The sequence below is a fragment of the Eulemur rufifrons genome, chromosome 24 (genome assembly GCF_041146395.1).
Source record: "Eulemur rufifrons isolate Redbay chromosome 24, OSU_ERuf_1, whole genome shotgun sequence".
Taxonomy (NCBI): Eukaryota; Metazoa; Chordata; class Mammalia; order Primates; family Lemuridae; genus Eulemur; species Eulemur rufifrons.
In genome coordinates, this window is record NC_091006.1 from 12472492 (window position 1) to 12484529 (window position 12038).

At 55.5% G+C, this 12038-nt stretch overlaps 1 protein-coding gene across 1 annotated transcript in view; it reads left to right on the top strand.

The window, feature by feature from the left end:
• SULT2B1 (sulfotransferase family 2B member 1) overlaps positions 1 to 11498 on the top strand; it is a 35643-nt gene extending 24145 nt beyond the window's left edge. Inside the window, exons 3-7 of the mRNA XM_069456913.1 lie at positions 3021 to 3229; positions 5302 to 5428; positions 6239 to 6333; positions 9568 to 9748; positions 11284 to 11498. Of these exons, the coding sequence (XP_069313014.1) occupies positions 3021 to 3229; positions 5302 to 5428; positions 6239 to 6333; positions 9568 to 9748; positions 11284 to 11498 (827 nt within the window). The remainder of the gene's footprint in view (positions 1 to 3020; positions 3230 to 5301; positions 5429 to 6238; positions 6334 to 9567; positions 9749 to 11283) is intronic.
• The last annotated feature ends 540 nt before the right edge of the window (positions 11499 to 12038 follow it).

Below are 12038 nucleotides of genomic sequence, written 5' to 3' on the forward strand. Positions count from 1 at the left end.
TTTCTAATTTCCTTAGTTTCCTCTCGGATGACAATAGGTCCTACCTGTATTAGTTAGGTAGGTTAAGCTGCTGTAACAAAGAGACCCCAAGAACTAAGCTTATTTTTCTCTCTCATAACAGTTTCTATGTAGGTGGGCCATGCAGGTATGCAGGTGGCTCGGTTCCAAGTAGTTGTAATTGATGCAACGTCCTTGCAGCTTGCTGGCATCTAGTACGGTGTTGCTCTCTTTATGAACACCACCTCTGTAATCCTGCGAGCAGTGAAGGGAAAAGAAACAGTGGAGGGCAAGCAGCTCCTTTAAAAGGCATATCCCAGAAGGTGCATTTACTTCCACTCACATCTCATAGGCCAGTCACATGATCTCACCAGCTGCGAAGGAGCCTGGGGGATGTAGTTTCTGTCTGGATGTCAGTGTGCCCAGCTAAACCTTAAGGATTCCAGTACCAATGAGAAGAGGGGGAATAGGTTGTGAAGACGCCAGGCACCTCTGTTGAACCACCTCGTGGGGGCGCTCTCATTCAGGGCCGGAGGAGACTGAAATCACACTAATTTGTATAGGAAAAGTTTAATATAAAGAATTACGTATAGCCATTACTGTGGCTATTACTTAGAAAATAACAAGTGTTGGCAAGGATGTGGAGAAATTGGAACTCTTGTGTGCTGTCGGTGGAAATGTAAAATAATACAGTTGCTATGGAAAACAGTTTGGCAGTTCCTCAAAAATTTAAACATAGAATTACCATATAACCCAGCAATTCTACTTCTGAGTATACACTGAAAAGAATTGAAAGTAGGGATTGTAGGAGATGTTTGTACACCAATGTTTATAGCCAAATTATCCACAATGGCCAAAAGGCAAAAACAACCTAAATGTTCATTGATGAATGAATGGATAAACAAATTGTGCTGTATCCACACAATGGAATATTATTCAGCCTCAAAAAGGAAGAAAATCCTGATACAGGCTACAACAGGGATGAACCTTGAAGACATTATGCTAAGTGAAATAAGCCAGACACAAAAAGCCAAATACTGTACGATTCTGCTTATATGAAGTACCTGGAATAGCCAAGTTCATAGGGAAAGAAATTAGGATGGTGGTTGCGGGGGGTTGGAGGGGGTGGGAAATGAGGAGTAATCGCTGAGTGGGGAGAGTTTCAGTTTGGGAAGATGAAAAAGCTTTGCAGATGGATCGTGGTGAGGGTTGCACAACAATGTGAATGTCCTTAATGCCACTGAACTGTACACTTAAAATTGGTTAAAATGGGCCGGGCGCGGTGGCTCACGCCTGTAATCCTAGCACTCTGGGAGGCCGAGGTGGGCGGATCGTTTGAGCTCAGGAGTTCGAGACCAGCCGGAGCAAGAGCGAGACCCCATCTCTACTAAAAATAGAAAGAAATTATATGGACAGCTAAAAATATATATAGAAAAAATTAGCCGGGCATGGTGGTGCATGCCTGTAGTCCCAGCTACTCGGGAGGCTGAGACAGGAGGATCCCTTGAGCTCAGGAGTTTGAGGTTGCTGTGAGCTAGGCTGACGCCACGGCACTCACTCTAGCCTGGGCAACAAAGTGAGACTCTGTCTCAAAAAAAAAAAAAAAAAATTGGTTAAAATGGTAAATTTTATGTTTATATATATTTTAACACACACACACCCCGTTTATTAACTAGTAACAGCAGTTTAAACTAGCAAGGGCAAAGAGAACTCCAAAGAACGTAGAAATAGCTCACATAAAGAGCAGCCACTGCCCCCGGGGCTGAAGCAGACCGCAGAGAAGGAATAAATTTGGAAGCGGGACTCCCCTGCCCCAGCCCCGCCCCCTCCCTGGGTCAGGATTTCACCGGGGAGGGTGTGGCCGCGGCGCACTGGATGACTGAGAATTTCACTAGAGGCTGCTAGAATTTACTGTGGGAGGGGCCAGTGTCACAGGTGTCCGCCGCAGGGCTGCCGATGTCCATGCGGCTATGAGAACCAGGAAGCGACACCCAGCCCCATTCGGTGTTCCTCCGGCGCCCTCTACTGACCAAGCTCGAGCCAGGCGGCGAAGAAGAAATATTTACAGGGTCAGGCTACAAAACAGAGCAAAGAGTGGATTTGGAGCCTAGAGGTCATGATTTGATAACTGGAATAAAATAGTTGTTAGAATACAATGCAATGAATACTAATAATAGAATATTGTGACCATCATTATTTCTCATCTGATTTGCCTGGGGTCTCCTGGAATCCAAACCTGTGAACTGGGTAATTGATGAGGTCTCTTCCGTGACGTTCTGTGGCTCCCCACAGAAGGGAAAGGGTTACCCTCAAAAGGGGGCAATGAAAAGAGCTGAGATTTTATGTCCAAACTGCTGGATTCAATGCCAGCTTCTGCCATATATGAAAGGAGTGTTGGCTGCTCTAATAAATAAACATCAGAATTTCAGCAGCTGAACCCGATAGTTTATTTCTTGTTCCTGTGAACTCCAGCTGGTGCAGGAAGGGTGGGGGGAAGGGGGGGGCATCCACTCAGTCCCGGACATTTGGTCCTTTCCATGTTTGGTCCTCTGCCATCCCCAGCAGCCCAGGGGTCTCTGCTGCAGCCAGGCGATCAGAGAGGGAGTGGAGAGTCACGTGGGATGTGTTTGTGGGCCAGGCCTGGAAATGCCAGCACATCTCCGCCACCACCTCCGCTTCTTGACCAGACGCAGTCACACGGCCCCACGTGTAGCTTCAGGGGAGAAAAGAACAGGTAGTCTCGCCATAGTCCCAGCAGAAAAACGAAATGGGATCGCGTGGACAGCCAGCCAGTCTCTGCACCACGCCACTTCCTGGCTTTGTCCCCTTGGATGAAGGATTTTGTTTCTTTCAGGCTTAATTTCCTGCTCTGAAAATGAGGTTAATCAACGCTGGCTGTGACGAATCAGTGAGATAAAAATAGGTGGCAAATTGCTCAATAAACGCCGTCATGGCTGATCTGATCATATTGCCCCATTCGGCCCTTCCCACTCCCGATGAACCTGCCTGGTTTCTCCCGACAGGCACCACCTGGATGATCGAGATCCTCTGCTTAATCCTGAAGGACGGGGACCCCTCCTGGATCCGCTCGGTGCCCATCTGGGAGCGGGCCCCCTGGTGCGAGACCATCATGGGCGCCTTCAGCCTCCCGGACCAGTCCAGCCCCCGCCTCATGAGCTCCCACCTTCCCATCCAGATCTTCACCAAGGCCTTCTTCAGCTCCAAGGCCAAGGTGCGGGAGGCTGAGAGTGGGGGTGGGGTGGGGGAGGGGCATAACTCATTGATTCGTTCAGCACCTATTTATTGGGCACCTACTGGGTGCCTGGCCCTGATCTAGCACAGAAATGCCCGGCCTTGTGAGCCCACATTCTAAAGGGGATCAGGCGGGCAATAGATGGAATAGATTTAAAAAGCTATCTAGTTTGTCTGATGGGATACATTTACATCGGGAGGGAGGAGAGGGCTGGGGATAGAATTGCGGTGGAGGAGTTGCAATTATAAATAGGGTGGTCAGGGGAGACCCCAGCGAGTAAAGACCATGAAGTGTCTGGGGAAGAGTATTTTGGGCAGAGGGAAGAGCCATGCAAAGGCCCTGGGGTGAGCAAGATGTGTCTGATGAGCAGCAGGGAGACCGGTGTGGCCAGAGCTAGGTGAGATGGGGGCAGAGGAGTGGAGATGAGGTGGGGTGGCAGAGGGGTCAAATGTGCAGGGCCACCTGGGCCCCAGTGAGGACTTCAGCTTTCATCTGAGTGAGTCGGGAGCCACGGGAGGGCTCTGAGCAGAGGAGGGACATGAGCTGGCTCAGGTTTCCCAGGTGCCCTGGGCTGCCAGATGGGGGACAGATGGGCAGGGTGAGAGCAGAGCAGGGAGGCACCTGCCACGGTCAGGTGGGAGGTGACAGTGGCTGGACCAAGGTGAGGGGAAGGGGCTGGATCTGGGGTCTACTTGCAGGTGGAACCAGGAGGATTTGCTGACAGATTGGACAGGGGTGTGAGAGAAATGGATGAGCTCAGGGTGACTCTGAGGCTGTGGCGGAAGCGATGGTCAGGATTGGGCCACTGTCACCTGAGAGAGGGAAGCACAAGCTGAGGAGGAAGACAGGGGGCCTGCAGCGGCCCCTTGGATGTCCAGCGTTAGGGTAGAGGCTGCCGGGGGGCGCAGACATGCACCGAGGGGAGGGACCTGGGCTGCCACATCCATTTGCAATTCCCTGGCGTGTATGTTGTGCACTAATTAAAACCAGAACACCAGGTGGGGCCGCTGAGAAAGTGACTGTGGACACAGCAGAGAGGGGGCTGCGATCGGGAGGTCCCAGGACCACCTCAGGCGCGGGCCTTGCTAGAAGGACTCGCAGAGCTCAGCAAAGCTGTTGTCCTCACAGTTATTGTTTAGTACAGAGAAAAGCTACAGACGAAAATCAGCTAAGGGGAGGGGCTCGGGGCAGGGCCCGGGAGACAGCAGGAGCAGCTCCCAGCTGTCCTCTCCCAGCGCAGTCACGTGGGCAGCGCTGACTTGTCCCAGCAGTGATGAGTGACAATGTGCAGGAGTATTGCCAGCCAGGGAAGCCCACCCGAGCCTTGGTGGCTAGGGTTTTTATTTTATTTATTTATTTATATTAGAGACAGAGTCTCTGTCGCCCAGGCTGGAGTGCAGTGGTGCGATCATAGCTCACTGCAGCCTCGAACTCCTGGGCTCAAGCGATCCTCCTGCCTCAGCCTCCTGAGTAGGAGGGACCTGTCTGAAGGGGGGGTGGAGGGGACGTGGAGGGGTGACTGTGGAATATGAAGCTGGTAGAGAGATCTCGGCCAGTAATCAGGGTTATCAGGGCCTCGAATGCCAGGCCCAGGGCATGGGACTCTGTCCAGGGGCCCTGGGGAGCCACAGAGGGCTGTAGGCAAGGAGGGCAGGGTCAGGGCTGGCTGGGGCCCTGTTGGGAGGCTGAGGAGCAGGTTGGGGCATCAGCTGTGGGCATGGAAGGAGGGACCCGCTTCTCTTCTCTCCCGGTCCTGAATCCCATGCCTTCCTCCTCCCCTCTTTGCTCCCTGAAATCAAACTGTCCCTCCACCTGGCCCAGAAACAATCCCTCCCTCCTCCTAGAATGTAGCTGGAGTAAACTCTCCTCGGTCCTCTGGGATGAAAGGAGCTGAGCTGAGCTACCGTTAGCTGGGAAGTCCTCTGGGAAGTCTGCCTCGAGTCCTTCCTGCTGCAGGGTCAGAAGTGGGGGTGTCACGCCAGGCAGCCTCCGGTGCCAGGGGCCTGCCTGTGTCTGACACCTTTTCCCCTCTCCCCAACATCCACACGCAGGTGATCTACCTGGGCCGGAACCCCCGAGACGTGGTGGTCTCCCTCTATCATTACTCCAAGATTGCTGGGCAGTTGAAGGACCCCGGCACGCCCGACCAGTTCCTGCGGGACTTCCTCAAAGGCGAAGGTGAGGACAAGGACAAAGCCAAGTGGGAGGGGTGGGGTTCGAGCCAAGCCCTGCAGGGAAGGAGCCCCCGGAGGACCCAGATGGCAGAGGGACAGAGGAGGGAGAAGGAGAGAGACACAGTGAGTGACGGAGCCGATCACAGTGGCTCACGCCTGTAGTCCCAGCTACTCGGGAGGCCGAGGCCGGAGGATCGCTTGAGCCCAGGAGTTCAAGGCCAGCCTGGACAACATAGTGACACTTTGTCTCTGAAAAAGAAAAAAAGAGTAGTGGAGACAGCAGGAGACAGAGAAAGAGAGAGATGGAGACCAAGAGACAGAGAGAAGATGAAAGACATGAGAGATACAGAGATCGGGGCAGAGACTGAGAGACACAGAGTAAACAAGAGACAGAGACAGGGAGAGAGACAGCAACAGAGACATAGATACAGAGAAACAGAGAGAGACAGGGAGAGACAAGACACGGACGTCGGGCACCAGATGCCAAGAAGGGCAGGGTCCCTCGGCCACATGTCCCTTCTCTGCTCCTGTCAGAGACCCTGAGTTTGGAGGGGAATTCAAGCGTGTCGGGGGGACCAGACTGCTGATGGACTGGACAGACAGACAGACAGACGAGGGCCACCCACGATGGGCAACCAGGGGAGGGGCAGTTGGGAGAGACCTTGAACTTGGCAGAGATGTGGGGGGCTTGGGGGAGGGCATTCAGCTCTGAGGGCAGACCTGGGGTGTGGGGGGGGTAGTTAGACCCCCCCCAGCCCAGCGGGGTGGGGTGGCCCCGCGCTCGGCCTCACCCCACCTGGCCCTCCGCCTGCAGTGCAGTTTGGCTCCTGGTTCGACCACATTAAGGGCTGGATTCGGATGCAGGGCAAAGAGAACTTCCTGTTCATCACCTACGAGGAGCTGCAAGAGGTGAGTGCCCACCTCCACCTGGGCCCCCCGGCCCCCAGTGCCACCTGCTCACACCCCGCCCTCTTCCCTTCCCGTGGGTGCAAGGACCACTCTGCTGCCCGAGCGCCAGCTACTGGGGTGCAGCAGTGAACAGTGTCCCCGAGCCCACGAGTCGGGGACAGACTGTGGCCAGACACACCAAGTACTCGGGGGGCGCTGGGGGAAGAGCTGAGGAGGGAAGGCAAGTGGGGAGGGGGGGCCAAGGGACGTGTGTAACCACTTAAAATAGGGTGGTCCATCGAAGCCTCACGGAAAAGGTGACACTTGAGCAAAGACCCAGAGGAGGAGATGTCTGGGGGAAAGTGTCCCAGGAAGAGGGAACAGCCAGTGCCAAGGCCCTGGGGTGGCTTTCTTCCTTGACGTGTTCTGGGGACAGTAAAGACACCAGTGTGGCCAGAGCTGGGTGAGGGAAGGGGAGGGCGGGAGAGGAGGACAGAGGACGGGGCTGCTTGAGGACTCTGGCTCTGCTCTGAGCAGGGGAGGTGACAGGATGCGTCCGATCACGCAAGACTGACTGTCGTGATGTGAAAAGCAGAGGGAAGCACGGAAGGAAACAGCCTTCTGAGGTCAGACTGGGATCCTCACCGGACCCCATCAAGCGTCCCTGGGGCGGCGCGTGGGGGAGAGGGACTCCCTCTCACTGGGGCCATCAGGGAAGGTTCTGGAACAAGGGGCCTTAAAGAATGGCCATGCCCTTGCTCAGCTACAAGAAGGATGCTGGGCTTCTAGAAGGAACCCTCCACAGTCAACGTGCCCAGCCATTCCAGGTTCTTAACCAAGGTCTGTTCCAAGAGGCTGAGAGCCAGGGAGGCTTCCAAACCCGCCCCTTCACCAGTGTCCTCAGACACGTTCCTTTTTTCTTTCCTTCCTTCCTTTCTATCCTTTCTTTCTTTCTTCCTTTCTTTTCCTTTCCTTTTTCCTTTTTCCTTTCCTTTCCTTTCCTTCTTCTTCTTCTTTTTTTAGACACAGGGTATCACTCTGTTGCCCAGGCTGGAGTCTAGTGGTGCAGTCATAGCTCACTGCAGCCTCAAACTCCTGGTCAAGTGATCCTCCCTCCTTGGCCTCCCAAAGTGCTGGGATTACAGGCGTGAGCCACCGTGCCAGGCCATAGTCCTTTCTTGTTCACTTCACATATTTTCTGTATTCTTTTTGTGAGTACTTTTTGCAGTAGAGAGTTCTGGACTTTGTTATCAGACAAAGCAGTTAAAATCCTCTTAAAACCTCTTGGGGCCCCCAACAGTCTCATCCTTAAAAGCACAGCAACATGTTAGCATAGTGTGTAAAGTAAGAGTGATTAGGCCAGGCACGGTGGCTCACGCCTGTAATCCTAGCACTCTGGGAGGCCGAGGCAGGTGGATTGCTCAGGGTCAGGAGTTCGAGACCAGCCTGAGCAAGAGCGAGATCCCGTCTCTACCAAAAATAGAAATTATATGGACAGCTAAAATTATATATATAGAAAAATTAGCTGGGCATGGTGGCGCATGCCTGTAGTCCCAGCTACTCGGGAGGCTGAGGCAGAAGGATCGCTTGAGCCCAGGAGTTTGAGGTTGCTGTGAGCTAGGCTGATGCCACAGCACTCTAGCCCGGGCAACAGAGTGACACTCTGTCTCAAAAAAAAAAAAAAAGTAAGAGTGATTAGGTTCCAAGCGAAGGCCTGTGTGATTAGTAATAACAACCAGCATAACAAATGCCTGCACTTGCTGCCAAATGCCGACACAGATCACCTCATTTAATCCTCACAAAGTACAAACAGGTGAGGTGCATATAAAATTAAACCCCATGAAATGTCAATATTCAACCAGTTTTGATTTGCAAAAGTGGTCATTTTATATGGCTCTCCCTAATGTTATTACCCCTATTTTATAGAGGAGCAAACTCTTGGTGTATAACTTAAGGGTCAATAATTTGCCCGAGGCACACAGCTCTTCGCTGCAAACTTCATAGTTTTTTTTTTTTTCCACCCTGGTAAATTTCTTTTGGTAGAAAGCTCTGGAAAAGGTTTCGGCATCACTCCTCCCCCTATTTCCCAGCAAGCTTTATTCTCCAAACCAAAAACTGGGCCACACAGCCTAACCGAGCTTCTGGGCAGCCCCTGGGTGTGAGGCGCCGCCCACATGTTAGAGTTTCTGGGACACGTCAGTGGTTCAGCAGGATAACGGGATGGGAGATTATGAAACCAGGAATGACCTGGGAAATCAGGGCCGTGGGGTTGGTGAAGCTGACTGAGGGGCTGACTTGCTGGGTGCTGCATGTCAGACGGCAGCCAGGTAGAGGGGAGGACTGCGGGCTTCAGGGACCTGAGCCTGAGTGCCTCCCTGGCTGTGTGGCTTTGGACAAGTGTCTTCCCCTCTCTGGGCCTCCATTTACCCAATGGGATAATGACACTTCCCTTGCAAAGCTGATGGCAGGATAGACACAGATCTACATGTGGGACTTGGGCCAGAGCTTGGTACACAGTAGGTGCTCAATCTGTAGTGACTTGAACCGTCACTGTCATGAGGGAGGCAATATTTGAGCTACAGCAGTGGCAAAGGGCCTTTCTGGCAGTCCCATGCCAAAGCCAGACCACACCTGTGTCTGAAAGCCAGGCCTGGGAGCTGGGACTCTGTCCCGGGGCAGTAGGGAGCCATGGGAGAGTTGGGAGCTGGAGGAGCAGGGTCAGCTCGGGGTGCGGGATGAGCTGGAGGCAGAGAGGCTGGGGAGGAGGCTGGACCGAGGTCCGGGATGGAGAGGACGAGGCCTGAGCCAGTGCTGGGGCTGTGAGGACACAGAGGAGGGGACATGGCAAACGGAGTCGAGGGCAGGAGGGTCAGGACTGATGACTGACAGGGGTGAGGGGGTGAGGGGGACAAGGAGCGGGAAGGCCAGGCCCAGGAGTCTGGCCCTGTGATGGGGTGAGTGGTGGAGATACCCTGAGACGGAGACCCAGGGGAGGACCAGGTCTGAGGTCCAGACTGGCCAAGGCCTGTTTCAAACCCGAACAAGGTGCTGAACTGGCCTCTCCCCCACCCCCACCCCTACCCTCCCCCCCACAGAACCCTCCCCAACCCCTCAGCCTGGAGGTGGGAAAACTGAGGGAAGAAGCAGAGTCCCCCAGTCAGCGCCCGGTTGGGACCCAGACACCCAGACTCTGGGTCCCAAGCTCCTTCCTCAGCCAGGGGCCCTCCCCCACTGACGCCTCTCCCCTGTCCCCAGGACCTCCGGGGCTCTGTGGAGCGCGTCTGCGAGTTCCTGGGCCGGCCGCTAAGCGAGGAGGCGCTGGGCTCCGTCCTGGCACACTCAACCTTTGGGGCCATGAAGGCCAACACCATGTCCAACTACACGCTGCTGCCCCCCAGCCTGCTGGACCACCGCCAGGGGGCCTTCCTTCGGAAAGGTGCGGAGCCCACAAGGTCCCTGCTGTGTGACTTGGGCGAGTTACTTACCCTCTCTGTGCCTCATTTTCTCCAACTGTAACATGGGGGTGAACAGGGTCACCGTAGACCCAGGTTAACGCCATGCACAGGGTTTAGCGCTGGCCCAGCACACGTGCCTGCCACCCCAGGCTTTCCATTTGCTTCCAGAGAGCTCCCAATGGGAGCAAAACATCCACGTGTCCTGCCAAAGCCAGATCCCAGCCGCCGTGAGGCTATTTAGAGTCTTCATGCATCTTCCTTCACGTTGATGTTCACTGCAGAAATGTTCAAGTGCTGCATTACGGAGCGGGGGTGGGAGTATATTGGTTTCCTGTTCCTGCTGTAACAAAACGCCACAGTGCCGGGCGCGGTGGCTCACGCCTGTAATCCCAGCACTTTGGGAGGCCGAGGAGGGATGATCACTTGAATTCAGGAGTTCGAGACCAGACTGGGCAAGATAGTGAGATCCTGACTCTAAAAAAACAAACAAAAAAACCGCCACCAACTTTGTGGCTCAAAACAACACACGTTTGTTCTCCTACACTTCTGGAGGTCAGAAGTTGGAAATCGGTCTCACTGGGCAAAAATCAAGGTGTCTAGGAATGTGTTCCTTCTGGGGGGCTCTCGAGGAGAACCGCTTGCCCTGCCTTTTCAGTTTTTGAGCCACACGCATTTGTGGCCGTGACATCTTCCTCCATCTGCAACGCCAGCAGCAAAGCGTGTTCTAGTCTCTGACTCTGGCTCTCCCGCCTCCCCCTGTGACATGGGGCCCACCTGGACACCCCAGGATGACCTCCTGCTCTCAGGGTCTTTAGCTTAATCACATCTGCAAAGTCCTTTTGGTCACAGCAAGTCACATATTCACAGGCTCTGGGATTAGCACGTGGACACAGCGGGGGGTTGCTATTCAGACACCCCCCAGGACTTCACTGAGAGTGTCTTGTAATATGTGGCTCGAGCACTTGCTAAGTGCCACTGGCCCCAGGTTTCCAGGTAACGGGTGACACCCCACATGGCCCCAGATGGCCGCCTGGTGACGAGATAAGCCTGGAGCCCGGAGAGGTCCCAGGGCACACAGCTGGGAGCTGGCTTGCGTGAGGGTCTCCAAGAAGCCTGGCATGAGGGGCCTGCAGGGGAGGGGTCCCTCCAGGCAGCCCCGTCATGGAGGGGTGTAGGGCGTTGCGGGAGCCCGGGGTGAGGAAGCCCTGTCCTGGCAGGGAGGTGACAGGGCTGTAAAGGCTGTTGGATGCTGGGTGAGACGGGGAATTAAGGGGAGGGGGTGAGGGGAGGACTGGCAGGAGGTCTGCTGTGGGGCACGGGGGATCCAGGGGCAGGAGGAGGTGAGAATGGTGCCAGGGCTCAGGCCAGGTGACTGGAGGAGAGTCATCATAGGTGGCAGAGGGGGCGACATGCAGGTGAAGGGAGGGGTGGCGGGAGCACTGTGTTTCAGGCAAAGGCCAGGAGGTGGGGTGCGGGGTGGGGGGTGATGCTCACCCCACGTCCCTCCCCGCTCCAGGGGTCTCCGGTGACTGGAAGAACCACTTCACGGTGGCGCAGAGCGAAGCCTTCGATCGAGTCTACCGCGAGCAGATGCGGGGGATGCCGACCTTCCCGTGGGACGAGGCCCGGGAGGAGGACGCCAGCCCGGAGCCCAGCCCCAGGCCCGAGCCCGAGCCCAGCCCCCAGCCCAGCCCCAGGCCCGGCCAGGCCTCTGAGTCCCCCCACCCGTGACCTTGAGAATAAATATATCACTCCTGCCCAGGTTCCTTGATGCGCTGTGGAGGTGGTGGGACGTGGGGGCCCACGGGCTGGGGTGGGGACCCCCGCTGTCACACCCCTGGGCCTTGGAAGGGCAGGGCCTCTTCTAGAGCAGGCGCCAGCTGGTCCGTGACTCAGGAGCCCCACCCCGAGGCAAAGGTGCTGCCGGAGCCCAGCGCTGGGCACCAGCTTCCCCAGGGAGGGGGCTATCCCGACTGCCCGGTCTGAGGGGGGAGGCGCTGGGGACCCCCGGGTCTGAGGGAGGAGGCGCTGGGGACCCCCGGGTCTGAGGGAGGAGGCGCTGGGGACCCCCGGGTCTGAGGGAGGAGGTGCTGGGGACCCCCGGGTCTGAAGGAGGAGGCGCTGGGGCCTGGACTCTTGGTTTGTTGGTCAGGCTGGTCATTTTCATGCCAAAATGCACATTTTATTCTGAGAATAAGGAAAGGGGAGCTCCAGCAGACCCGCCCCCATAGCGCCCAAAAACAGTCCACTGCCCACCCAGCCCCTCCCCAT